Raw genomic sequence first — 27,669 nt, forward strand, 5'->3', positions numbered from 1 at the left:
ACAGCCACAGCTTTAATTTAAAATGCCAGTGTTCGATATGTCAGAGCTCAAATAATCTCTGAGAGGGAGCTTTAATGTGTATATATTATTAATGCACTATCAAAGAACAGATCCCCACGTTGATTCCCACCAACGAGTCATTAGTCAAAGACTACAGAAGGCGAACCTGGTGTACAGTAATAGACGGGTTTTATTTCTGGTCGCTCTGACGATCCGGGGGAGGGGAGCAGGGGAGAAACCACACGCAGTCTGCAGTTTCTGGTCAGGAGACGGGACACCTGGGTCCGACAGGATGCCGGTTCCGTCCCCTCTCATCCCTGCGGGGGGACATGCGCTCTGGGAACAGCCCTGGGAGAGCACGCCTGGCAGCGTGGCACGCCGAGGGGGCCTGGTGCGGGGCCACCCCCGCAAGCTGGGCGGCTCAGGCAGGCTACTTACGTCTCTGGTCTTTGGTTTCTCATTTGCAGCCACAGAACTTACCCCCAATAGGTTTTGTGACGATTCAGAGAGCGAATATAAAAACCATGGCCCTGTGCTCAGAGACATGGCCTCACCGCCGGCGAACGCTAATTCTCTCCCGGGACTGAGGTAAGGAGAGGTTTCAGAGTAACAAGCACTAAAAGGGTTTGTTGGTTCACCGTAACAATAGCAAACTTAAAACAGGATAGTATTTTCAATGAAATTTTTTATTTGACAATGCCCATCCATTTAGGGCATCTGTGACTTTTTTTTTAATCCTTACCCAAGAATATTTTTTAATTGATTTTAGAGAGGGAGGAAGGGGGAGGAAAGAGAGAAAGAGAGAAGCATCAGTGTGAGTTTGCCTCCCAAAGGCCTCTTAGCTGGGGACCGGACCTGCAACACGCTGGTGCCCAAGGTGACGCTCCCACCAGCTGAGCCGCCCGGCCGGGGCGCCGTCTGTGACTGCTCCAGTCACCTTCTCTTGTTCAAAGGGCCGGCTGCTCCGTGCAAACGGCCATACTGCAAACACGAAGACACAGAGAAGACTGACCACGCCACTAGGAACCACTGACCACTGGAATATTCGAATCACCACTGAGGAAGATGGCCTGGGCTCCCACACTTTTCCTAGAGAAGGATGTTTGGGAGGAAGTCTGCCCCTCCAACAGGCGACAGACAGGCCAGGCACGTGGGTCGGATCACCACCTGCAGTCTGGCTCCTCCCAGGCAGGAGAAGCCATCCGCTGTCAGCGCCAGGCTGCCCGCAGGGGAGCGACGGCAGTGTTGCCACCCTGGGCCCACACCTGCAGGGGCCCTGGTCACACACACCCGGGGGCACCCAGGTGCTGGATGGAAACAGACACCCACGTGTTCGAGAACTCGTCTGAGCGCCCCCTCCCGACGACTGGCCAGGGCTGGTCTCGGACCACGTGGCTTCTTCTCCCCATTTCCTTTACCTCTAAAAGGAGGGTTTAAACTCTGAGACTAACATCATGCTAGCTAGACAACTAGAATAAGAAAACACCACTCAATCAAATAAAAATTATTTTTAAAAACTTTGCATAAACTGCATGAGGTTTAACCCTACAGTAAGGTGACCAATCTGGCAATAAATTAACTTGTAAATTAAATCCTAATTTATTTTACTCCAAGGAGAGTCTGGGAAGCCCAAGTCACCCTTACAAATGTGTGCAAAATGTCACTTACTCTTTGACGGCATGAAAATCTCCAATTCTTATCCAACGGCAACTAAAAGCTAAGTGGGAAGTCCTTGAGCTCTTAATCCGGTGTGGAGCACACGCCACCAGAACACCTCTGGCTCCTACCTAGCGCAAAGCGGCGAAAACCTGGGTCTCTGGAGGACAGCAGTGGGTGTCCCACTGCAAAGGGGACAGCGTGGTGCGAGGGGAGAGCTCTGGACCGAGGTCTAAGGTCCGCCTCTGTCCCTGGTTAACCGAAAAACACACACAAAATACTGAACCTCTCCCTGATTTTCTGAATTTTTTAAAAAAGATAATGCCTCACAGGACCCCTTAAGAACAGAATGCGGTACTATTCAAAGGCACTTTGGAAGCTATAAAGCAGTCCATAAGAGCAAGGAATTATCCTAATATCTCACCAGACTAAACACTCCTTAACACAAAGGACTCAAAATCTGAAATCTTCCTTATAATACTCAGAACCAGAAGAAAAATGCTATGTGTAATCCAAGGAGAAGATCTCAAATCGATTATTAAACACCTTGAAAATGAAAACTCATTTACTGTCCGTGGGGATGACAGCAGCTGGCATCACACCCTGGCCATAATATCCGGTGGAAATTAAACACTCCACTGAGCCAGCCATCTCTTTACCTGCAGATTAGCAGCCGACTACACTAGTTAATGAAAGAATCATCCCCGATGAAGCTTGTTTTTATGTATTCAAGGGAAAGAATCTTTGAAACACGAACCTGGAGGAATACCTATCTCCAAATATCTGAAGAGGTGCCCCACAGGAAAAAAAGATAGGTTCTACAAGTAACATTAGGAGATCATAGGATCATACTTGAAAAGACAGATTTCGGCTTACTGTATGGAAGAGCTTTCTACAGTCAAGCTAAGCAAAGAATGAGCATAGGTAGTGAGTTCCTCATCACAAGAGGCATTCAAGCATAGGCTACACTGGGAAAGAACTTGTAGGAAAGTCTTGGGCATTAAACGGTTGGAATAAAATAGCTTGAAACTCCTCTTCAGAGTGTTTTTCAGAGTGTTTAGGAGTTTACAAAGCAGAATAGTTTCTGAGGGTCTTTTTATCGCTACAAACTGGTGTTCAGGAAATACAGGAGGAAATCCATCTCGAACAAATTAATTTTTCTATATTACTTGTTAGTGGCAAATGACAATTTTTCCTAGTTATTTAAAGCAAAAAAATATATACACTTAACCTGTAACAACTTCCTTGCTTCTAGATGAAGACTAAAAGCCTTCGGGTGCAAACGCCCTTCCTAGCTCCCTAGAGGGCTGGTCACTCTTTCGGCATTTTCCCAGCAGCACTACAGCCCATTGGACTTTCCTGTGTTAGAATGCCCACTTCCGTGCTCCTCCACCAAAAGAACGTGGTACGACCCGTCTCGTGTGTCGTGCGGTCTCCCACCGCTGTGCCCTGCCAGAATAATGAGGCCTCCCAAACATAAGCCTCGTTAGAACATAAACTCCATGAGGGAAGAAAACGGTCTTATCTCTGGTGATATCCTAATGCTGAGGGCAGTTCCGGGGCATATGGAGACACTCAAGAAGTGCACGAGCCGATGAATGAACGCAGAGAGACAGTACCCAGTCTCGCTCAGTGACCACTGTGGTACGACTTCCTCATCTCTCCCCCAGACGGCTCTGTCTTCCTGCCCCATCCAGAGGGAAACTGAAGGTTCTCCCTTATCTCCATCGTAAGGACGGCCGATCTTCAACTGCAGCTTATTTGGTATTGTGTAGCCCAAACTGGTAATTCCCACGCTCTAGTATCCTTTTACCAAGAAATACCCTGAAAGTAGTACAGGGGACAGTAACAGGTCGGTTCAGACTTAAAGCTTGCTCGCTGTTACGGAACTCACTTCACAGAGGCCACCGCACACACAGCCCAGTCACCGTAACCAACGACGCCGGGACAGACTTAGCCTCTGTGCCCATCTCTGCGCCACCCAGACAGGCCGGAGCCAGGGACGGTCCCGGCCGGCCGGGGCACACGCTCCTGGCTGCACTGTCACTCAGGTCAGAAGGAGAAAGCACAATAGATCAGAGGCTCTGTTGTCAAAGCCCGGGGACAGCAGCACTGACTGGGCTCACCTGTTCCACCCGCATGTCGTTCTCACCGCAGCAATGCCTATTTGTTGACGGAAATGTTGATACGTGTCCGTTCTTCCCCCCGCCTGTGACTTACTCCCCCTTCCCCACAAGCAGGCTTAGGAAGGCCAGAAAAATGCCAGACGAGCACTAAATATACCCAGACAGAGAGGAGTGAGGCTGATGCCCACCAGGCAACAGCAGAACAAGAATACGATTTCATATTTACTCCTGCTTCGCCATGCGTGAATTGCTTTTACATGTTTCTGGATCACACGGGTTACTTAAAACTTCCATTTAATGACAGCTGTGATTTTTCTGAGCACCGTCCCGTGTCCTGCTTCTTTTATTGCCGCCAGGAGGCTGAGGCTCAGCTCCCCACACTCACTTCACTGCCAGTCCTGAGGGTTAGAGACGTGACCCTGCAGCCAGGGGGCGGCGGGGGCCGGCTCAGCTCGGGAGGTGAGTGTGACTAGGTCAGCGCCCGAGACGCCGCACGGCCCAGGGGCAAGGGATCGTGTCGCCACGGGTTTCATAACCATAAACAAATCCTCCAGATTAGAAGCTGGTAACGAAAGCCTTTCAAGGAGAAAGAATCAAGGGTCGTTTTTAGAGAAAGTAACTTTTAAATAATATGCACGTGGACAACGAATACAGAGATGCCTGGTAGAGGAGGAGGCTTCAGTAGTTATGCGGGTACGGCTGCCAGTTTCCAAACAGGCCCTGACCGGCTCTGGGCACCCAGCGAGTGCCCAAGCAGTGCCACCGCGGTCAAAGTGTCACAGCCCATCCAGGAAGGCTCACCCTAGGGCCGATGCTTAACAGGACCATCGTATCTTCCTTCACTTCCTCCGGTTCTCCCAGAAGGAGAGTTCAGAATAAGCGGCAGGCACGAGGCCAACACTGCTGGGGAGGAAGCGAGTTCAAGAGCACAGAGAGCCGTCCCCGACTGCACACCCCGCCAACCCACAGGCTTGGCGTCTGAGGACGGAGGGGCTTGCCCGTGGCCGTCACGGACCCAGATTCTGCGGGCCTCGCTGCCCTTCCCGATACACCACGTAATAACCCTTGGTGAAATCTGGTAGCTGACACTTAGTGGGACGGGACAGGATAACGCCAAACACAGATCCTTCATCCAGGCATCTGGGTTTGGGTGGAGCAGAGAACATTCTGTAGGTAAATCATCAGGATGACCTAAATAGGAATTAGTGCTACTAAAAAAAAATCACCCTTCCACAAAAGGCCGCGCTGCAGTTCCAGGACAGCTGAGATCACTGGGGCGGTGCACACAGTCCCTCCATTCCCAAGGCCTAACTCAGCTTCCCTGCGCTGTGAAACCGGGCCGGCTCACTACAGCTCCAGGTCAAGTTCAGCCAGCCCGCCACCCGAGACTGGGACACAGCTCACTCCTTCGGCTGTGTGTTATCTACAGCTGTGCTACCTCCGCAGTGGCAGAATTAGGAGTTGTGACACAGAGCACTCGGTCCACGGAGCCCCGAATGTTGGCCTTGTGAATGCTTACAGGGAAAGGATGCGGCCTCCTGTTCTGAGAGACAAAATGTGTGGCCTTGACAGACACTCACTCATTTACTGGAGAAGACCCAGACAGACTTCCGATGAAGCGAATGGGGGGTGGAGAAGAGGAGGAGAGGGAAGCAGTGGCATGACCACCCGGCCAGCAGTCTCGGCCGTTGGAGTCTGGGTTTGCTAGAGAATCCTCTGATGCCTTTGTGCCTATTAGAGGATCCTCCTCGGGGCAAAGATACACACAAAGTCCTTTACATTTGCACAACAGAATGTCCAAGTGGCTGCCAAATCTTTGACATTGTACATATGGGCCTCTCCTCCATCAGCAAAGGCCATCTTCTCGGAAGACACCTAACCATGTGTCTTCTTAAATCGACCTGTAACCCAGCAGCTTTATTCCTGCAAATCCCAGGATGGCCAGCAGAGGCGCTCTCTCCCTGGCCAGAGGCATTGAAGGCACACCTATAGTAACCACAATAACAAAAAAAAAAAAAAAAAAAAAAAAACCCAAATTCATTCTGTACTTAGCATTTCAAAGAATATACAAGGGAACATAATTCGGAATCCACAGAAATACACTTCAAAAGGCCCCTTTCCAAATCCCTCAGACTCCAAAATTAGTCCGGACCCTCACTCCCACCGAAATCCGAAGCTTTCTTTCCACTTCCCAAACCCATAAAACTGTGTTTCCCCTTTCTCTCCCAGTAGGAACCCTGTCGTTCAACCTAGCTTTCTTCCTTGGGGGGGGGAGGGGGGGGAGGGAAGAATCCCCCTTGTTTAGGAGGAGAAAAAGAGAGGTAAATGGGGCGGGCAAGTGACAGACTCTCTCTATCACGCGTGGGGACTGCTGGGCGGGAGGAAGGCTATCCACAGGACACTCGGACGAGTTTTGTCCTGCCGTCCAGCTGCAGTCGTGAGAGGCGACAGGAGAGGCGAGTCTACGCAGGCAGCACAGTCATCAGGAGAGGCCTCTCTCACCAGGGACTTTTGGAGTCGCCATCCGTAGGATGAGGGGCCGGCTTCACAGAGGGCAGGAGGCACGGCTGTCCTGGCGAGGGAGCCCCCCGGGGTGAACGCCTGAGGCCCGTGCGCTGCTCCAGGACCGGTTCACACTCGTCCTCACCCGCACACCGAGCGCAGGGAAGGCTCCCGGGAAGACGGAGAGGATGAAGCCACCGCAGGCCTTCTTAGGTCCTGCTAGGAAGTCTGACATCACACCGAACGCAGCCAATAGCCAATGAAGGGCTTCAAGTCGGGCAAGACCCAGCCAGAACGCCCTGGATGCTTCCTGAAGATCGGGCTAACTGGGAGGGGGCGGGGAGTGACGGAGAAGCCAAAGGTGAGGGTGAGGATGACCCACAGCGGGCAGGTTTAACCCGCAGAGGTTGGTGAGAAACCGATTCCAATTGCGGCAGAGGGCGAGTCTGGGGCCACCACCGGTTCATAACGGGGTAAGTGCATTGGGAGGAAGAGATTATCTCAACAGCAATATCAAGAATTCAAGTCTTCAGACTCAATCCATTATACATTAATCAGAAATGATTCTATTTAGAAGTTACAGTATTTAAATTCAATTGCAATCGCTCCCTCATCGCTGGAGGCCCGGGGCTCCCAGCCGCAGCTGGGAGCAAGGCAAGCGCGCCATCCACGTTTGCAGAAGGAGCGCGATTTCCTCTGGCAATTGTCTCCCTGGTGTCCAGACTGCCCGGGCGACATCTTAAGATTAAATCAAATTCTGTTTGATAAAGTATAATTGTATATGTAAACCGTGAAGCGCACACCCGTGGCTCCGAGGGTCCCCGCGGCAGAGGGCACCGTTCGAGGGGACGCGCCAGCCCGGCGGGGCCGAGCCGGGGAAAGGGCTTGGGGACGCCGAACGACGGACCTCTGGCTGTTGAGACTCTCCTTGTTAATCCTGTGGCATGCGGGCCTTTTACAGCGAGTGACCTCAAGCTCCTTCTGGGAGTAAATGGCAAATGCATCACAAAGGAACACTGCGGCTCGGGTTACACGGATCTGTGGGGCGTAAGGGCCACATGCGCACCCCCAGACCCCCTCACTTGGAGAATGCTCCTCCACCAGGGTTCTTCTGGGAGACGAGGCTCGGGGGCTGCCCCTGGACCACCCACGTGGCAGTGCGGCCTGGTCTCCGAGCCCCTCCCCGGCTCTGGGGTTTCCACACCTCCTCCTTCTCTTCTCCCCACTCCGCCTACTCTCAGCATTGAACTGGACACCCTCCTGGGCTGCTACTTCAGCAGCCGTTAATGATTTCGGGGCTGCTGCCCCTCAGATAATTCACGTAGCCTCGTGCCTGGCCCACGAGACCCAGTGAGGGTTCTCAGACAGCGGTAAGAATGCGTGTGGGCCATGGAAGGGGCTTTCTTCACTCGAGGGAGTAACTACGAACTGTGAGAGCTTCAAGCATTAGGTGCCAAGTGCCTCAGGAGAGATCCCAGGCAAGAGGGCCTTCGGGTTCCGCCCAGTAAACACTACAGAGGCTGGTTCAGAATCTACCGCTTCCTACCGCAGGCAATCCTCTTCTGCCCCCTGTTTTTTCTTTCTCTAACTCATCCATTAAAAAAGTCTTCTTATCCTATCACCCAATTTCTGTATTTCTGAATTTTACCCAACTTTGACTTACTTCTGAAACAAAGAAACCGCCCCATCCTCCAGGTCCAGCCTCTGGGCAAAGGAAAAAGAGACCCGCCTCCAGGTTGGGACAAAGGACTGCAGGCCGGGTGCTTATCATCTCAGGACCTTGGTGGACAAGGACCACGCTGTGACCCAAGGCCTCAGACTCCGCCGTGAAGGCCATGGCCCCGAACGCACCCACCGTTACTGAGATGCTCCTGTGATGGCCACTTTCCTGAGCTATGACACACATGGGACAATGTCACTTTCGGAAACCTAACAGAATCCATGCACGCCCCCCGGGGACCAGGGGCTGGGGGACACGGACACGGCTTCCCAGCAACATTTCAATCCTCACTATAGGCTCTCGCGACCACGTTTTCTGACATCACAGGAACTAGCTTCTGCTACTAAAAACACTTGCCGTCCTACTTCACAAGATAACGACGTGGAATTGTGGGAAAGAGTGGCCAAGGGCCCTTGGGAGGTGAGTCAGAGTAAGTGACGTGTGTCCATCAGTCTCTTAAAGACTTGACGCAGCCCGTAGAGCAGGGTGGCCAGGACTACGGCTCTCGAACGCCACCCGGCCCAGCGACTGACCCAACAAACTCAAGGGCAAAGATGAAACAACGACAACAAAACCTCCCACTTCCTGCCATGTCCAAGTGGGTCACCGCCGCTGTTCTCCTTGCTCAGCCTTTCTCACGGAGGCTTGCCAAGCTCGGATGTGGCTCCCTGCATTTCTTAACTGCTGCAGGTGGCTATGGCCAAAAGCGGTCAGAGGACACAGCCCCCGAGCTGGGACGGGACGTGCCTAGAGAAGACAGGGGCTGAGGGGCAGGCCGCCACCGGGGGGTGGGGGGGGATTCACACTGCTGGATACTTACTGTTCTATCGGTTGTCATGCTTTCCTGCGGTCTTTCTGAACGTTCTAAATTAAGAGCGGTGTTCACACCTTAAAGGTGATTTGCAATTTTTTTGAAATAAAAATGATCCAATCAGCCTATAAACAGCAGAGTTGCCATCTTCTCGAAATAGAACTGGCAAGCATTTCATCAGCCTTAAAATATCACCTCCCTCGATTCCCCACCAGCCTCCAACCAGTGCCTCCCTCTCCTTCCCAGAGTGCCTTCAAGCGACACCCTAGAATGTTCCAGGAGGACCCCGGGACCCGCCGGTGCTCAGGACACTTGGAAGGAGCCGGCCTGTGGGCTCAGGGCTCACTGTTCTCCCGCGCAGCCATTCACCGTGCAGGGTCTCTCCGTTCTCTCTGTTGTTCTCCGCGGCCGACCGAATGAGAGTGCCAAAACTTTCGGAAGTGCGTTAAAATAGCAAAAGGTGGACCATGGGCAATGTCTTCTAATTATTCTAATGTTCCGAGCACAAGACAAGGCAGGGCTGGCTGTCTTACAGAGGGGGTGCGGGGTTTTCCTGCTGAATCAGCTTCAAAGAAGGAGGGGAAGAAATAAGATCATGGAATATTCTGGGGCTTGGGAAAAAACCCTGAGTGATTCTGTTTTGCCAGGTACAGCGTAACCCCCGCATGCAGAAGCCCTTGACGTCACCTCTGAGCAGTTCTCAAAGAAAGCTACGCGCTGCCTTGGCTGCCTGGCTGCCTGGCTGGGTAGCTCAGCTGGTTAGAGCATCATCCCCATATGCCAAGGTCGTGGGTTCGATCCCCAGTCATGGCACATGCAAGAAGCAACCAATGGCCCTGGCTGGGTGGCTCGGGTGGTTAGAGTATCACCCTGATATACTAGCATTGAGGGTTCAATTCCCAGTCAGGGCACACACCTGGGTTGTGGGTTCAGTCCTTAGATGGGGCACCTATAGGGGCAATCTATTGATGTTTTTCTTTCACATATCTCTCTTCTCTCTCTTCTTTCTCTCTCTCTCCCTCTGTAAAATCAATGAACATATCCTTAAGTGAGGATTAAAAAGAAGAAGACCCAGCCCTGGTTGGTGTAGCTCAGTGGATTGAGCGCGGGCTGTGAACCAAAGTATCGGAGGTCTGATTCCCAGCCAGGGTACATGCCAGGGTTGCAGGCCATGACCCCCAGCAACCGCACATTGATGTTTCTCTCTCTCTCCCTTTCTCCCTTCCTTCCCTCTCTAAAAATAAATAAATAAATCTTGAAAAAAAAAGAAGATGACCCAACCAATGAATGCATAAATACATGACAAATCTATGTCTATGCTCTCCCCCTCTCTCTCTCTCATGCTCACTCTCTCTCAAATCAATGAATTAAAAATTTAAAAAAACTTAAAAGAAACTTCCACCATCTGGCATGTACCTGGGTAGTCAGTCCGCAGAACCCTCCACTACTGACAGCCACTTACTTCCATGGCCGTCCCACTGTCCTGCTGAGACGCCCGGAAAAGCCTCACAGATGAGGGTCCCAGCTGCCCTGTGTGCAGCACAGCCACCTTCCCTGTGGTGGACCAAGCTCCGCCCGCAGTGTCATCGGTGCACACCTGGAGGCAGCCCCTACAGACGACCGACAGCCGCCCGTCTCTCCCCCTTCCACAGTAATGCAGCCTCGGTTCTCAGCCGAGCACTGTCTGCCTGGAACAGCGATTGTATTCCCCAGGCTCCCTTGTCGGATGCCACCACGTGACTCAGTTTGGGCCAGTATGACGTCACAGAAGTTTGTCGCATTTCTGCCAAGGATCCTTAAGTGCAAGTGCCCCCCTTCTGCCACCTGGAATGGGGATGCTACCACTGGCACTCCAGCAGCTGTCCTGGACGGCGAGGTCGCCAGCCTTGTGGACAGAAACCCAGTGCTGATGGAGGCACAGTGGGAAGATCTGAACCCGGGGCCTGCCGGTGCCCGCGAGAGCCGCCATCCCTCCCTCGTCTGCCTGCCCCAGGCCCTCTCACATGACAGAGACATAACCACCATCTCGTCCAGGCTTGTACCCAGAGTTCAGCTGCATGACTCACGGCAACGGAACAAAATACAGGGCGGGGCAAAAGTTGGTTTGCAGCTGTGAGCACACAGAACCCAGAGTTTATTCTCGCATTATCACCTATTAATGATGGCATTATTTTCCACACGAACAACTGCAAACCTGCGTGTGCCCCGCCCTGTGTTAGCTGATACGCCCACCCCGAAGTCCAAGTCCACGTGTCTGCTCTGGACAAGAAATTCAACTTCCCTCCTCTGCAGAAATCCCTTCACTCATCTGATGATTATATGTTTGAACAGGGCCTACGAGAAAATACCAGCCCAGCATTTTCCCCACAAAAGCAAAGGCCTGAGCTCAGCTCTGCCTCTGCACATTGTCGCCAGCCCCTGCCTCCTGCTGCTCCAATTCTACCTGCTCGACTCCGAGAGCCGCCCATCGCTGGACACCTCACCGAAGCAGCACACACAGTGTATGACGTCACCAGCTTGGCCGCCTGCGCCCCAAACCAAAGGGGTGCCTGTGGTGTAGCCACTGAATTAATGCAACGTCCTTTGTTTCATTACTGCGATAAATAACAATAAACTGCAAGAGCTCTAACAGTACCCTGGAAGATGCCCTCTAACCTGATAAGACTTCATCAGCCAAAGTATCACAAGTTTGATTCCCAGTCAGGGCACATGCCTGGGTTGCAGGCCACGGCCCCCAGCAACCGCACATTGATGTTTCTCTCTCTCTCTCTTTCTCCCTCCCTCCCCTCTCTAAAAATAAATAAATAAAATCTTAAAAAAAAAAATAAGACTTCATCGGAACCGTGCTGGGATCCTAAACACAAGACAACATTCACAATAACAATATTAATAATAGTGGTAACAACAGCTGTCACTATTGTTTAGTGCCGCGGGACTGCCGCTGTACTGTCTGGCTGGCACTCTGCCTGACACGCATTCTCTGGAATTCAAGCTGCCCTTACCCCTACTTGACAGAGGAGGAAACCAGGGCTCTAAGAAGTTAAATAATGTGGCTAAGACTCGGCAGCCAGCTCACGACAGCGCTCACCGCTGAATCCAGAACAGTCTGTATGCTTAAAGATAGTTTAGCTGCACAGGGCTATCACTCAAAACGGTACATGAAATAATCTTAAGAAAACCCCTATGATCTCACTGCAGAACTGAAGTAAAACAACCCAATCCCAGCACCATTTCATATTAGCACGGGCATTTCTTAACACAAAGGGAACAAAAATGAAAAACCTGATAGGATTTGTCCGCAAATGGTAAATAATGCCAGAATGCAAATAAAGCAAATCATAAAAGTGGTTTTTCTTTCTCCCACCTTTCGCTAAGTTTCAATTTCAAGGTGACCCATGCGTTCCCGTAACCAGGGTCATTATGCACCTTTAACCCATAAACCTCAAAATGGAAGGGAAGCCCCTCTAATGGCATGTCCTGGTGTAATCACATCTCTTTGTGCCGCTCCTTTGGAAGCAGGTCTGAGTTATTTCCCACCTCTCTGTCGAGCTTCTCCTTTAATAAAAGGAAAGAACCCTGAAAGAAATCAAGCCCTTAAAGCATTCATTGACTATGTCAAGCAATTTATCCAGGACTCAAACAATAAATGAGTTAAAAACAAACAGGGGGGAAATCCATCTTTCTACTAAAAATAAGGGGGGGGGGGTGTGTGCGTGTGTGTACGTGTGCCCGTGTTGGGGGGGGGGGGGGTGTAGTCAGTTTAAAAATACATACATATTAAAAACATGGTAATTTCATTAAAAGTTTATCATTAGAATAATATTGCCATGGGCCACGGAAAGCTCCAGAATTAGAAGACACCCGGGAGGAAAAAGTCGAAGAGAAGGCTAGAGCGCCCTCTTTCTTTTCCTCGAAGAAGTTCACCCGGACCACTCGCCGCCTGGGAGGCCCACAGCCGCCCGCAGGGGGTGCAGAGGGTGCGGCAGCCTGCGGGCAGAGGCCGCGAGCACCAGAGCACGTTTCCCGGTGGTTCATCATTCACAAGAGATTTAGGCAATAGGGGGGAAAGAGCACTTTGAAAAGTAGAGATACTCACAAAGCCATTTCAAACTGTTCCAGCCACTTTTTCTTTAAATCTTTTGTTTTGCAATAAAATTCTAACCCATTTTGTCCTTGGGTGTGGATGAGGTAGAAGCCATAAGACCACTGTTAAAATCAATATTCCTCAGGTTAATACGATCATTCAGTCACGACCCCATGTTTCCACAGTCGCTAAAACACCGCCACACTCCTCCACAAGCCTCTCGCACCACTAACGAGCTGGGCCCCACCCAGGCCACTGTGGGCAGCCTGGCATCTAGAGCGATCCCTATGCCACATGCATCTTACTGTCCTGATCATTAGGCACTAGAGATGAACCTATCAGCTGCGACACTGGCCAATTATTTCCTAGTCAATATCTAGAAACAGAAACACCTGAATCGATGAGCTCCCGCGAATGCATTAGCGGCCTTTCTTTGCACGTTGCACACGTTATGAGCAAATCACAGTTGTGAATTTCCAAGAACCCACCTTTTTGTTTTCCTTATCGGTCGTGGGGTTGTTGGCGATTTTGTACTGCTGGAGATCTATTATTTCCTTCATTTCATAGTTGTCGCCCTTCCTTTTGCAGACGATCACCGCCAAGTCAAACAGGAAGATGTGCCTGCGAGAGAGAGAGAGAGAGAGAGAGAGAGAGAGAGAGGTCGCTTTAACGTGGCTCGGAAGCAGGCGCTAGCTAGTCAGTGTGAATGTAATCAGCCCCCCAAACGCCGAAGTCCGGGTGCGGGAAAGGTGGCGGCCCCGCCGCGCTTGGAAAACGGTGACCGGGCCCGTTTCACCCGCCCCCCGCCTCCTCCCCCCGCCCCCCGCCCGCACTGAATGGAGGGCCTCCCTGGGCCTCAGGTTCCTCGTTCGGAAGACAGGCGAAATCCTGAGAACACGGGGCGCCCTGCCACGCAGCCGTAAGAAACCACTGAGATCAGCCACGAAGGGTTGCCCTTGAACAATTCATTTTTTTTTAGTTTAAAAGCTAAACACGGACAGAAGAATATTTATGGAAACAACGGCGTGAACTTCCTCGGACGTTATCAGGAGTCAGGCAGAGCGCCTCGAGCATTCACGCCGTCTGTCCGCAAGGATCCTCTACGTCACCAGGGCCCGGCGCGGAGGTAGACGGCTGAAGTGCATCGCAGGGGAAACTGAGGCTCAGGGAGTGGACAGACAGCTCAAGGTCACGCTGCTGCCGAGCACCGGGTCTAACGGGCCTGTGCTTTTACCCGGCAGGTTGGTCGCTCCTCACGACTTAAGGGACCTGCTGAGAAACAACCTGTGTGGTCCGTGAGCCAAGGGTAAACTAGAAAACTTACGGTTAAATTTACACGTTGCTGTTTCTCTTCTTTCTTATTAAAAACGATGTAATAGAGGTGGGGGAGGCTTTATAATCCCGTCATCCAATACCAGTACAGAGTTGTATCTTTTTGAAAACGCTCAGTGATTTCCACGCACACGTTTTTAAAAGAATGATAAGGATGTGGCTTTAATACTTGCATCACTTTCAAAGCCTGTTTTCCTGGAGATGCTAAAAGGGCGTGTGTGTCTCCCAGGAGCTACCTGCAAGCCTGGATGTCTGGGTGGAAGTAAGGGCTGATGCTGCCCCCTGCTGGCTGACTTTCTCATTTCCAAAGGTTCCAGAAAATGGCCATTTCAACCAAAATCACATACATATGATTAGGGCCAGGCTTATTCATCTTCAAGGGCTCCACCTACACATTTCCCTCCAGAAAGTCCCAAGAAATGGTCCTCACTTAGACTTCTTCCTTGTGACATTTTGTATTATTTTCCGTTTTCTTAAATGTATACCAAAAAAAATAAAGCAATTGTGTTTCTAACAGTCGCTACCTATTGTTCTGCCATCTCCCCCCTCATTTTAATGTGCGCTTTCCTCACCCCAGCTGACACTACATACTTGCCACTTCCTACGAAAGGGTTTAAGTTTAGATAAGTCAGCAGACACCCAAACAGAGAGGGAATACCTAACATACCCATATGAGGATTATTTTTTATAAAAGAATAGGCTGTTTGTCCCCTTGTTTTTCTCCCTTTGTTTCCCTCCTTTGTCCTGGAGAGACTGGTTTTAAGGTCTCCTCGACCCTCTGGCGCTAACAGCCTGTTTCGGAGGTGCTCTCCGACCCCTGCTCACCTTTCCTGCTTGGCGTGCTTGTCTAGGGTGGTTATCCGGATCTCCCCATCCCCCTGCGGCCGCCCGAAGAGCAGGACCGGCTGGTTCTGAAACATACAAGGCACATGTCTCGGTTTTCTCATAATCACATAAAAACAGGATGTGGGTGGGGATATTTGTTAAGAAACAACTACTTTATGAGACTGTACATTTTGTCATTTCTACATTTTTAACACACTCATGTATAAAGCTCGGATCTATAGGATACACTTTCAAAACCAGTCCGTCCTCGGTCATCCTCGGAGGTACACTGAGGACGTCCATTCATTTTACTTAGAACCCTGATCAGGAAGTTGGCTGCCCGAAGAAAGAAATGCCTGTAAGAGTTCGAAGCACAAGACAGCTACAGCAACAAATATGTAGCTGCCACCCACTGCATGCCAGCCAGTCCCACTGTGTGCTGGCCACTGTAACAGGGCAGAGTGATGCAGCCCCGGCCCACACAGAACATACGGGTGGGGGACAGCTGCTTACCAAAGTCTGTCCGTACAAGTGACTGCACGATCACCAGGAAGAAAGAGGACAGGAGACACACAGACTTGGGGGACCCACATCAGTTTAGGGAGGTCTGACCAAGATCTCAAGAATGAAAAGTTCTGACTTAACAATTAAAAATAATGAGCCATTTAGGTTTCTCCCATATCACGGCTATTCTAAATAATGCTACAGTGGGCGCAGGGGGCATTATGCTAAGTGAAATAAACCAGACAGGGAGACGGCAAACACCCCATGATTTCACGTACACGTGGAATCTAAGAAACAAAACAAACAAACAAACAAACAAAACAGAAATTCATAGACACAGAGAACAGACTGTTGGCTGCCAGATAGGAAGGGGGGCGGGATGGGTGAAAGGGGGCAAGGGGTTAAGATGTACAAATTTCCAGTCATATAGTCACAGGGATGTAAAGTGTGGCATAGGGACTGTCGTCAATAATTGCCATAACTGTGGTGTCAGACGGGCACCAGACTTATCAGGGTGATCACTTCATGAGTCATATGAATGTCTAACCACCGTGTTTACTCTGTTGTTCACCCGAAACCAATATAACAGTGTATGTCAACTGTAACTGAAAAATTAAAAAATTTAAAATAGAATAAGGAGCCATCTCCCCAGAAGCAGACAATAAAAATAATTGTAAGTGTTTATGAGTACCTACTATGCAAAGTGCTGAGGGAAAAAAGAACTGACTAAAAATTAGCACTAACATATAGAGATTACATCTAATAAAGGAGACAGATGCAATTAACTACACTATAAGAAAATATAAAAATAAGTGTTCACTATCAAAATCTCAATTTTTTTCAGAAATAGAAAACTCCATCCTAAAATTCATATGGAATCTCAAGGGATCCTTAATAGGCAAAACAATAGGCAAAGTTGGGGTCTCATGCTTTCTGATTTCAAAACTTGCTGCAAAACTATCATAATCAAAACAGTGTGGTGCTGGCACGAAGACCAACGTTGAGACGGTGGAACAGAACGGAACCCCAGGAAGATGTCCTCACACATATGGTCAAATGCTTTTGGACAAGGGGGCCAAGGCCACTCGGTGGGGATAGGACAGGCTTTCCAACAAACTGTGCCAGGGAAACTGGATATGCACTGGCAAAGGAACGCATTGGAACCTTCCCTGACAATGTATACAAAAACTAACTCCAAATGGGTCAAAGAGCTGAGCATATAAAATGCTGAGAAGGAAACGGGGGACGGCTCATGACGCTGGATTTAGCGGTGATGTCCTGGATCTGACACCAGAAGCACAGGCAACCGAACCAAAGGTTGGGAAGGTGGAATTGAAAATTGGCGGCATCACAAAACACGATGAACCAAGGGAAAAGACAACTCACAGAGTGGGAGGAAACACTTGCAAACAAAAGTGTGACAAGGATTGCTATTCTCATCAATGCACAGAAGCGTATATGTACAAAGAGTTCTTACAACCCAAAGACAACAAAACCCACCCACCGCAGTGATTCAAGAACAGGCAAGGACTTGACCAGACATTTTTCCAAGGAAGATATGCAAAGGGCCAATAAGCACATGAAAAGTTGCTCACCACCACTAATTATTAGGGAAATGAAAAGTGAAAAACCACAGTGAGATACCACTTGGAAGGCTATTATTTTTTTAAAAGGCGTCGGTGAGGACGGGGGTACTGGAACTCCTGCGCATTGCTGGTGGGAATACAAAATGGCCGGAAACCCTACAGCTATTCCTCAAAATATTAAACACGGAATCACCACGCAATCCGGGAACCCCACTCCTGGGTGTGGAACCAGAAGGCGTGAAAGCAGGGTCTCCGGAGCGACTGCTGCCCCCACGTTCACGGCGGCCAGAGGGGGTGGCCGCCCGCGTGTCCACAGGCAGACGAGCGGATATAAAAATGTGGGGTGTGTCCCAGCAACGTTATATTATTCAACCTTAAAAAGGAAGTTCTTGTTTAAAAGAGAAAAGGGGGACATTCTGACACCCGCCACAACAGAGGCACGCGGAAGGCCTCCTGCCCCAGGAGACGAGCCCGTCCCGAGAACAAACGGTGCGCGGTTCCCTGCGTGTGGTCCCCGCAGCGTCAGACCCCTACGACAGGAGGAGGGTGCGTGCCAGGGGCTGGGGCGGGGAGATGGAAACACAGAGCTTCGGCTTTGAGACAAGAAGGAGTTCTGCCCTGGCTGGCGTAGCTCAGTGGATTGGGCGCGGGCTGCAAACCAAAGTGTCGCAGGTTCGATTCCCAGTCAGGGCACATGCCTGGGTTGCAGGCCACGGCCCCCAGCAACTGCACATTGATGTTTCTCATTCTCTCTCTTTCTCCCTCCTTTCCCTCTCTAAAAATAAATAAATAAAATCTTTTTTTTTAAATTACCTTCTTAAAAAAAAAAAGAAGAAGGAGTTCTGGAGGTGGATGGTGCTAATGGCTGCACAGCGATATGAACGTCTTCATGTCACAAAACCGTACTATTTCAAAATGGTAAATTCAATGATCTATATATTTTACTACGACTTTTTAAAAATGCTAAATGGCTGTCCAGGCAACGTGCTAGGTCATCACAAAGAGAAAGGGATCATGGGAGATTAGGGAAAAGATGTGTTTAAGTCGGACCTTGAAGGAACTTTGATCAGACATTACGGGAAAAGACATTCTAGGCTCTGACAATATTACGATCCAAGGCAGGGCTATTTAAAAAAAAAAAGTTTGGCAAACTGGAGACCTTCCAACACAGCCGGGCAGGGGCGAGGTGGAGTGTGTGGGCAGTTCAGGAAAATCACGGAGGGAGGTCAATGTCGCACTAAGGAGCGCTGACCGAGTCCTGAAGGCGCAGAAAATTCTGACCAGTTTGGGAGAGAGAGCGAACTGAGAAAGCCACCTTCGGGAATGCAACTGTGGGAGGTGGTGGGGACAGGTGACTCACTGGAAAGGAGGCAGGTGAGGTCTGGAAGTGAGGAAGCTGTCGTAGATGTGAAAAGAAAGAGACACAAGATGTCTCAGAGAAAGACACCATACAACTGCTCTACCCAGCAAAGCACCTCAAACCCATTCATCCGTCTCCATTTCCACTGCCCGCAGCTCAACCCCGGCCTCCCTCCCTCCTCTCTCTCACAATAACCTCAACCACTGGCAGCTCCGGCTGCTGCAAGGGTTTCCTGAAATGCAAATCAGACTGTAAAACTCTGGGATAAAAACTGCAATCACCACAGAACCCCACCTCAGCCCCGAGTCCTACTGATCTACAGGGGTGTGGTGTGGGGTCCTCCCCGCCACGCCCCACTTCAGAGCCCCCCACTCTGCCTTAACCTCCTGCAACCCTTGCCTTCCAGCGTGTGGCCCTCCCCTGGCTGTTGCTCAACTCTGGGCGTTTCTCTGCCTGGAATCCCCTCCCGCCCCGCCCCCCGCCCCCCATCCTTGTGCCACTGGCCTCCCCTTGCGCTTCAGGTTCCAGAGGCAGGTGACTCAGAAGGGCTCTTCCTAACCATCCTACCCAAACCGGGACCCCCCTTCCATCCTCGGCTGCACCGCCCTGCGCGCAGCCCTGGCTCAGAATAGCATTTTTAAACCCTCTCGGTCCTGGTGCCTTGACCAGGACACCGTGTGGTTCGGAGTCACAGCCCCAGCCCCAAGCAAACTGTCCAGCCCGTGGTCGTCACCCAGCAAATGCACACAAAACGAGAAAATGAACAGGAATCAGCCACAAGCACGTCCCGGATGAGGCAGAGAAGAAAAACGACGGACTCCGAGGCTCAGGGTTTGACTGCGGGGGAAGGAGACGCCGTGGGATCACGGTGAGACCCACAAGGGATGGCGGCAAGTCCCCGGACAGTGGTGTCACAGGTGCCCCTAGACACCCACGTGGAGGCTCCCACGCAGGAATCAGAAGAAAAACTAGACTTGGAAACTTTATATTTTTTCTTCCAACGCCACTCTGGGAGTGCCCCCAGTGTGCCGGGTAGGGGAGCTGGGAGAAACGGCTGATAATTACATACCAGATTCTCTATGGAGAGCTGGAACTGCTTAATTTCGCGAAGGGTCTCATTATCTCTCTTCACTTCGTTCACGTACTGTGCCAAGTCCTAGAGGATAAAGAGACAGGGACAAAGGAAGGCGCGATGAGATCTGAGAAGAGATGAGGACCGTCTGAGAGAAAGCACATCATTAGTTTCACGAGCGGCAAAAGCAGGCCGCCGCTTTCCGATGGCAATCAAACGAGCGCCCGGTCCCTCAAAGCTCCTCGTCAAGAGTGACTGAAAAACATCCGCAGGACCGACCACGGGGACAGCTGGAGCTCTGTCGCCTCCACAGGCCCAGGAAGAGTCAGGGTGAAAAACAAGATACACCCCCCACGCAGAACAACAGGTCAGGAGCCTCTGAACTCCAAACACATGAACAACGGACCCTGAGAGAATCACATCTTACATGGGTTGGAATAAGTACAGTAATAAAGGCTCACTGGAGCCCTGGCTGGGTGGCTCAGCTGGTTAGAGCATCATCCTGATACACCAAGGTTGTGGGTTCGATTCCCAGTCAGGGCACATACAGGAATCAACCAGGGGATGCATGAATAAGTGGGACAACAAGTAGCTCTCTCTCTCTCTCTCTCTCTCTCTCTCTCTCTCTCCTCCCCCTTCCTCTCTCTCTAAAAATCAATAAATAAATTTTAAAAGGTTAAAGACTCAGCAGGGAGGAAAAAAGTCACTAAAAGCTAGATGGTGAATCCGGCAGGACTGTCTTCTGCAACCAGTTAGTCTTCGTTCCCGAGAGCATTCAGCCGAGGAGCCAGGCCCCTCCTGAAGGCTCACTAAGGAAGGAGAAGGGAAGGGGAGACGGCGGGGAGAACTTGGCGAGTTACAGCGACCAGGGAATGCCCGCCCGGCCCTGCGGCCCCACATGTCGCCGCTGCCGCCTATTTTAAAGCGTCTGTTCTCATTTTGGGGAAAACATCAGCTAATCTTCCCACCCTGTGACCAGCTATTTTTATTTTATGTGCTCTAGATTTTTCTTCTTTTCTAGGTCCTTTCTCCTCCTCTATTCTCCCCAATTCCTCTGAAACAGTGAGGACAGAACTCGAACAAACGGCAGCCTCTGACTTTGTCCCAAACGGAAGTCAGACTTTTCACAGGCTGTATCCACACTACCAACGACCTCTTTGAAAATGAGGCATGGCATGATTCTTTCATAACGATAAATAACTGCAGGGTGCTTCCTGGCAGGGCACTAAAGCCGGCTCACTGGCCGAGCTACCTCTGACAGGCGCGGGGACACAGAGAAGGCGCTGTCATTGTCCTCAGCAGAGTCACGCTGGCGTTTTGTTTGGAGGTCACGTTTGCTTACATTTTAAATTGGGGACAAATATTTCTTTCAAAGTCCAAGTCCGGCATAACATGTAAATGGGGTTTTACAGATTCCCCGTATGTTCAAAAAGTCTACCTCCAGCTACTTGTTGATCTTGACTTTCAGATTCACCTGGAAATAGAAACCCAAACTGAAACCCACGGGTGCTGGTGCATGGCACCCACCCACGGGACCCTGGCAGATGGCCTCACGTGAGAAAGTGAGCCACACCCACACTCTGAAGTCGCCGGCTTTCTGTTAGTAGCCACACGGAGAATGTCGCAGAGAGTCAGGACATGAAACCATTCCTGGTGGCTATGGATGTTGCCACTGGTTCGTAAATAACAAAAGTTGTTTTAATATACGTACCGGTTTTACGTGTTTTTGTGTAACAATTAAATTCATGCAAGTATATCCATTTCAGTTCAAAATATCTAGCTCTTGCCCTGGCTGGTGTGGCTCAGTGGATTGAGTCCTGGCCTGCGAACCAAAGGGTCACCAGTTCGAGCCCCAGTCAGGGCACATGCCTGGATCTTGGGCCAGGTCCCCAGTAGGGGGCGACCAAGAGGCAACCACACATTGATGTTTCCTTCCCTCTCTTTCTCCCTCCCTCCCCTCTCTCTAAAAATAAATAAAATCTTTTTTAAAAATGTCTAGCTCTCCCACCAAAATAATACTATACAAATATTAATATGTATTATAATGTATGTTAACATGCCACACACACGTATGAACAGTTTGTAGTCTCTCGTTTCCAGGCAAGAGTGAAAAACACAGAGCAGGTCACGGCGCGTGGCTTTACCTTCATAGCATCAAGAGCCAGTTTCAGATTTGTCTTCTCGACAGGGTCGGTGGTGTGCTTGACCAGTTCCTGTTCAGAAGATGCAGGTTAGTACTAATGTCATCAAATTAACACCCAGACATAAGAAAGAAAACACTTAACAACAAGCCCTTGAACGCAGATTTGGTGCGGCCGCAGAAAGGACGGTGTTTCCTCAAACGATTAAAAAAGGACCTGCCTCGTGACCAGACCACTGGAACGCAGCGCGCAGGCCTCACGCATCTTCGCCCGCAGCCCTTCTCTCGCACGCTGGCCCATCCATCGGTCTCACCACGTCAGCCAGGGCCGGCGCTGTCTCCCAGACACCCTCGGCAATCCTTGCCCTGGGGGCCGTCCTCCGGGCCACGACCTTGGGCAGGTCCCTTCTCCTCTCCCGTGGGTCACCATCCCAGGTCTCTGCGCAGTCTCCCGACCTCCCCGCTGCGGTCTGTCCACCGCACAGACAGCAGAGCCACGTCTCTGCAACGGGGCCAGACCCTGTCTCCGCCCTGTTTAGACTTCGGTGCCGCCAGCCGGGGCTCCAGGTTGTCATCCCTACCTCTCGGACTCCCTCACGATCTGAACGCTGCGCCCCTCGCCCACCTCCTCTGTCCACGTCCCCCCGCCACCAACAGCCTACGTTCTCCTGCTACCAAACCAGCTGCAATTCTCAACAACTGTTCTCCCATCTGATGCCGTGGGCATGCTGTCTTCTCTCCCTAGAGAGCCCTCCCTCCCCCATCCACCTGTCAAACTCTCACTCTACCTTCAGAGCCCCAATTCAAGAGTCACTTCTTTGTGAAGCTCTCTGTGACGGAGGTCAAGTACGCAGCCTCCGCAGGCCTGATTAGCGAGGCCTTCATTTGTGCCTCCCACGTTCCCGTGCACGCCTGTCACGCCGTGTCGTACTCGGCAGCGTGCATGTCATTTTTCCCGGCTCAGGAGTGAGCTTCTCCCGGGCAGGGAGGCCGTCGTGTAGCCTGAATGCCTCGTGCCGTGTGTGCAGCCGGGAGCCCTCGGGAGCCTTGGCTGAATTTAGCACCCATCGTGTTTCTGCTACTAAATCTGTTCAGTGTAGTAGACTTGGCAAGTTTACACGTTTTGACTTCTATTTTTACGTTTCCTTTATTAACTATTAACAGTGAATTATTCTTCTCAAAGTTGCAAATCCCCCCTCTAAAATATTCTAATTTTATCAACCTGAGATTCCAAAGTATACAACGTTCTAGAAATGACTGGCCCAGTAAAGTGTAGTAGTGAGTAGGAAATGTTCAAACTCATACCATACATGTTCAGCAAATTTCTACATCAGACAAGTCAATTCTACTCTACACTATTTTGAGATGGAAACACACGTTCAGAATTCTTACCTAGGTGTGGCACCCCACATAAACTGTTTTCTGTTTTAATAAATCACCATGGGAAAGAAGGTATTCTCTCTGTGACACTTTGCCCGCGGAAATAACAGCGAAATGGATTACGCCCTCCAGCTCCACACCTGCCACGTACTGTCAGGGCGTCTCTGGCCCTGCCTGCCGCCTGCAGCTGGGACCGGCCGTCTGTGTCGGTGGAGTTCCGTTCACGCTACAACCTCTCCTTCCTTGTAGACGCACGTGGTTGGTTCTAGCCAAGCCTCGTTGTTTTCACATTTTCTGCTCCTAAGAACTGTTCTAGTAGTTCACAGTGTACGGCTGTATTAAACTTACTGGCAAGTAATTTTTAACACTGCTTGATCTTTTACTTTTCATTCTCTTTTCCTTCCTCCTGGCAGCCCGTATGTAGGTGTCACATTAATCTTTGAGGAAACATACAGTTGGATGCATTACAACCTCAAAAATTCTATGTTTCTGCCCTGGCTGGTGTGGCTCAGTGGACTGAGTGCCAGCCTGTGAACCTTAGGGTCGCTGGTTCGATTCCCAGTCAGGGCACATGCCTGGGCTGCAGGCCAGGTCTCCAGTAGGGGGCGCTCGAGAGGCGACCACACATTGATGTTTCTCCCCCTCTCCCCTTTCCTTCCCCCCTCTCTAAAAATAAATAAATAAAATCTTTTTTAGAAATTCTGTTTCCAAAAATGCCTGATTTCATTTAAATCTCCAAGGCCTACGAATCCAACTCATGCTACCCATCATCACAATTTCATTTCTTGCTTTACTGAAATCACTAATGGGTAATATCTGTACTATTTCTATCTAAATCTGCTAAACAAGCTCATTCTAGCTTTCACCTTTCTCCAAGGCCTTGTCTACAAAAAGATGGGACAGGGAGACTGAGCTAAACCAGCTACGCAACTAATTTAACTAAACTGGGGTTTGTATCTCCTTATAATTCAACAGTTCAAGTCCAAACACATCTCAATGACAGTTATCTATATAAGTCAAAATAAACGTGCATATTCGCAACAGCCAAAAGGTAAAAGCACCCAAATGTGCCTGGACGGGTGAATGGATAGAAAAAGGTGTGGTGTGTGCCTAGCGGAATATCACCCGGCCTTCAGGAAGGGCGTGCTGGCACATGCTACCTCGGAAGGAACCCTGAAGATAAGGTGCCCACCGGAGGGCAAGGACTGGATGGTTCTGTGGGTGGGAGGCACTCAGAACAGTCAGTCACAGAGGCAGAGGGGGTGCTTGCTGCCAGAGGCCGGGGCGAGTTAGTGCTTCCCGGGTGCAGAGCTCCAGTGTGGCAGAGGAGAGAGGTCCAGAGATGGAGGGGGTGGCGGCTGCACAATAAGGCAATGTGCTTGGTGCCACCAAACTGTGCACTTGAAAAGGATGACAATGGTACATTTCTGAACTGTGTTTTCCTACAATAAAAATGCGTATTCGGTGCCTAGTAAGAAAATTGTCATGGAACGAAACGTGCTTTCGAAATTTAAAATATAGAACAGTCCGGGAGGATTTAGGGAAACAATTGCTAAATTTCACAGAAGCACAGTCGTAGTTTACACTTTGATAAGTCTGTCTAAAACCTTATAAATGGCGACAATAGATGAGTCTTGAAAACTGCACCTTCTCGATTCTTCAATTGATATTTGACTCTATCGAATTACGAAATAAATTGTTATCTCACTTTGGACATGTTTTTAGTTCTGTGATGTCTCAGAAACGGATTGCCTTAGTCTTTCTTATCATTTTTTCATAAAATCCAATTTGATTAAGTTGCTCTGAGGTTAGGCCTCATAAATGTTTTAATACATTTTTAAGAAATAATCAGGGTTTGAATTTTTCTGATTTCTCAGTAGAGCAAAAATAGAGATGACTAATAATTCTGCAGCTACGGTTTAAGAAATTTAATATACAAGCTGTACAAAGCACAGGGGACTCAAAATGGTATTTCACGTACAGGTAGTCGGTCTTTGTAAAATAACACTCCACGAGCATCAGCAGGGTTGGCCGACGAACACGGCGAGACATTTCCCTGGAGCGGAACTAATGGGTCTCCTGGCACCGCTATCGAATTACATTTATAAGACTCCCCGCCCTCGTTAGAGGACTAACCAGGGAAACCGTAAGCTTTGGGGTTATAACAAGAATCACTTCAAAATCAATGTAGCCTTATGATCATGTATGGCAGCAGGAAGCCAAACAGAATGTGACACAATTCTGTTCAGCCTACGGTCACGAGGCAAAAGGTCGAACGGAATGAACCTGCAAAATTCAGGTGCATCACAATATTGAGATTTTAATAAGCGATTATTACTCACTACAAAGGACTTGGCTGAAGGGATCTTTTTATTTGTTTTGCCTTCATTTTTTTTTAATTTTTACATTTGTTTGGAGCGGTTCTGTTTAAAGGACACGGAATGGGACTTTGTGAAAGATGCGGAACCGTCTCTGCTAAAAGGAAGGAGAGGCTCCGGCTGTTCTACCACTTCCCACTCAGCTCTACTAATAACCGAACATTGTACCCGGCTGGCGTAGCTCAGTGGATTGAGCGCAGGCTGCGAACCAAAGTGTCGCAGGTTCGATTCCCAGTCAGGGCACATGCCTGGGTTGCAGGCCATGGCCCCCAGCAACCACACATTGATGTTTCTCTCTCTCTCTCTTTCTCCCTCCCTTCCCTCTCTAAAAACTAAATAAATAAAATTTTAAAAAATAATAATAATTGAACATTGTAACGGGGATCAGGACCCAGACACGGAGTACCTGGCGTGTACATGATGCTTCATGAACATTGTGTTGAATGAATACACGCACAAATGAACAAACAGGTTTGACTCACACACCTGGAGGAGAAGGTGGTACTTCAAGACGCGCTGCATCGGGACCACGAGCAAATCTCGGAGGGTGAATTTCCCGTTATTGGCTCGCTTGGAACATTCCTGGTGAAGCGGTTGTTAAGAAAAGCATTTGTTAGGAACTTTGTTGCTTTATCAAGGGGAGTCATAAAACAACCATGAAAAGACACAAAGGCCATGAGCAAAACTGTTATTGCATGATAGATATCTTTTTTTCCTTCTTAACAAGCCTTCTTTCTAAAAAATGAAAGTACCTTCAATTAAAACCCCAAAAAACAAACCAACCTTGGAGCATTTCAGCTCTCAACATGGATAGGTAAGTAGGACCAGGGTCTCCCTCCACTCGCACTGAGGACGCTGCCTTCCATGAACCTCGCCCAAACTCTACCCCCATGATCCACCCGTGCCTTCCCCAGTACGACACCTCGGTTCTTTCCTTCCCCCCCAACGGCCACGTGCTCTGCCCAGTTTCCATCCAAATTCCCCACCCTTGTCAAGAACCATACTTCTAGGCCTTTTGTAGTAATTCCAGTCGCAATGGTGCCCTCTCCCTGTGTGCCTTGCAGGTCTTTCAGTCGTTGTGGTCCACAAGACCTCCCCCAATGCATCGCCCATAGAGCCCAGTATTTGCTTTGTAAGTATTTGCCGAGCCGAATGAAATGGAATGACCAACTCTGGAAATATGCTCAAGCAGAAACCTAACACTGGATTCAACGTTTTGAAAGCCTCAGGTTTTTTGTTTTTTAATCTCACACTCTTCTCTCTTAAAAGTTTATCTTAAACTAGCGTTGACTTGTTTGTTCTCTGGATAGTAATCACGACCTTGAGGAAAACAGTTTAAAGTATCAAAGCCTGCATTTAAATCAAGGTTGGCAGCCCTTGGACCTTAAGCAAAAGTTGCTTTTCTGATTTTACTGTTTCTCACATACCTATAGTGTAGTTCCAAAAAAAAAACAAAAACCCAACAGCCTTTATAAAAAGATTATTATTAGCAGGCAATTTAACGAATCCAAAATCCTCAGGCAATTGCCTGTCCCAGACCACAGAACTGGGAAGGAGTTCGGGGACGGAGTTATGTTCGAGGGAATACTCCTTAGCTCGTGGCCTGTGTCCCTTTGCCCACACGGAGCTCTCCTGGAACATAAAAATATGTCTTGTCAGAGGCTCCCAAGCAAACCCCACTAGCCCTAATGACCATGATGAACTAATGAGGGCTTGACGACAGGCCTTAAACAAGAAGACAGCTTAGCTCACGAATCGTCAACTGCAGCGGGTCACGGGAAGGAAAACTATCTTAACTGAGTCGTTGCTTCTACAGATTATAGAGCGTCTGGCCCACCGGCCTCGGGTAGGAGGTTACACTGTTCATTCCATCGTAATGCATGGGCCTCACCTCCCTGCTGCATTTCAAGCTCCTTGAAGTTGAGCTCATCTCTTACACTTCCTGTATTATGGCATCTTAACACGGTGTTAGGAACAGAAAGTTTATACTCTTAAAATTCACTTGGTTATGTGATGGAAGTCCGTTTAAAAACTGTTGGGGGAGAAATTAGTTCCTTTCGGTCACCAGTTCCGGGCTCGGAAAGTAAAGAAACTCAACGTGGCCGGTGTTTTCCTACAACCGGGGGCCTGAGACTGCAGTGGGTGCGAAGTGCTCACCGGCACCGAAAGTAAGCAAAGACAAGAAACGGTTCT

At 49.8% G+C, this 27,669-nt stretch overlaps 1 protein-coding gene across 1 annotated transcript in view; it reads right to left on the reverse strand.

The window, feature by feature from the left end:
• Window positions 1-27,669, reverse strand: part of VAV3 (vav guanine nucleotide exchange factor 3) — a 254,195-nt gene that overhangs the window by 93,597 nt on the left and 132,929 nt on the right. Inside the window, exons 10-15 of the mRNA XM_028502809.2 lie at window positions 25,963-26,058; window positions 21,723-21,791; window positions 19,576-19,662; window positions 15,057-15,142; window positions 13,388-13,520; window positions 12,912-13,021 (exon numbers count right to left, since the gene is read on the reverse strand). Coding sequence (XP_028358610.1) covers window positions 12,912-13,021; window positions 13,388-13,520; window positions 15,057-15,142; window positions 19,576-19,662; window positions 21,723-21,791; window positions 25,963-26,058 — 581 coding nt within the window. The remainder of the gene's footprint in view (window positions 1-12,911; window positions 13,022-13,387; window positions 13,521-15,056; window positions 15,143-19,575; window positions 19,663-21,722; window positions 21,792-25,962; window positions 26,059-27,669) is intronic.

This window comes from Phyllostomus discolor, chromosome 14, assembly GCF_004126475.2.
Source record: "Phyllostomus discolor isolate MPI-MPIP mPhyDis1 chromosome 14, mPhyDis1.pri.v3, whole genome shotgun sequence".
Classification (NCBI taxonomy): Eukaryota; Metazoa; Chordata; class Mammalia; order Chiroptera; family Phyllostomidae; genus Phyllostomus; species Phyllostomus discolor.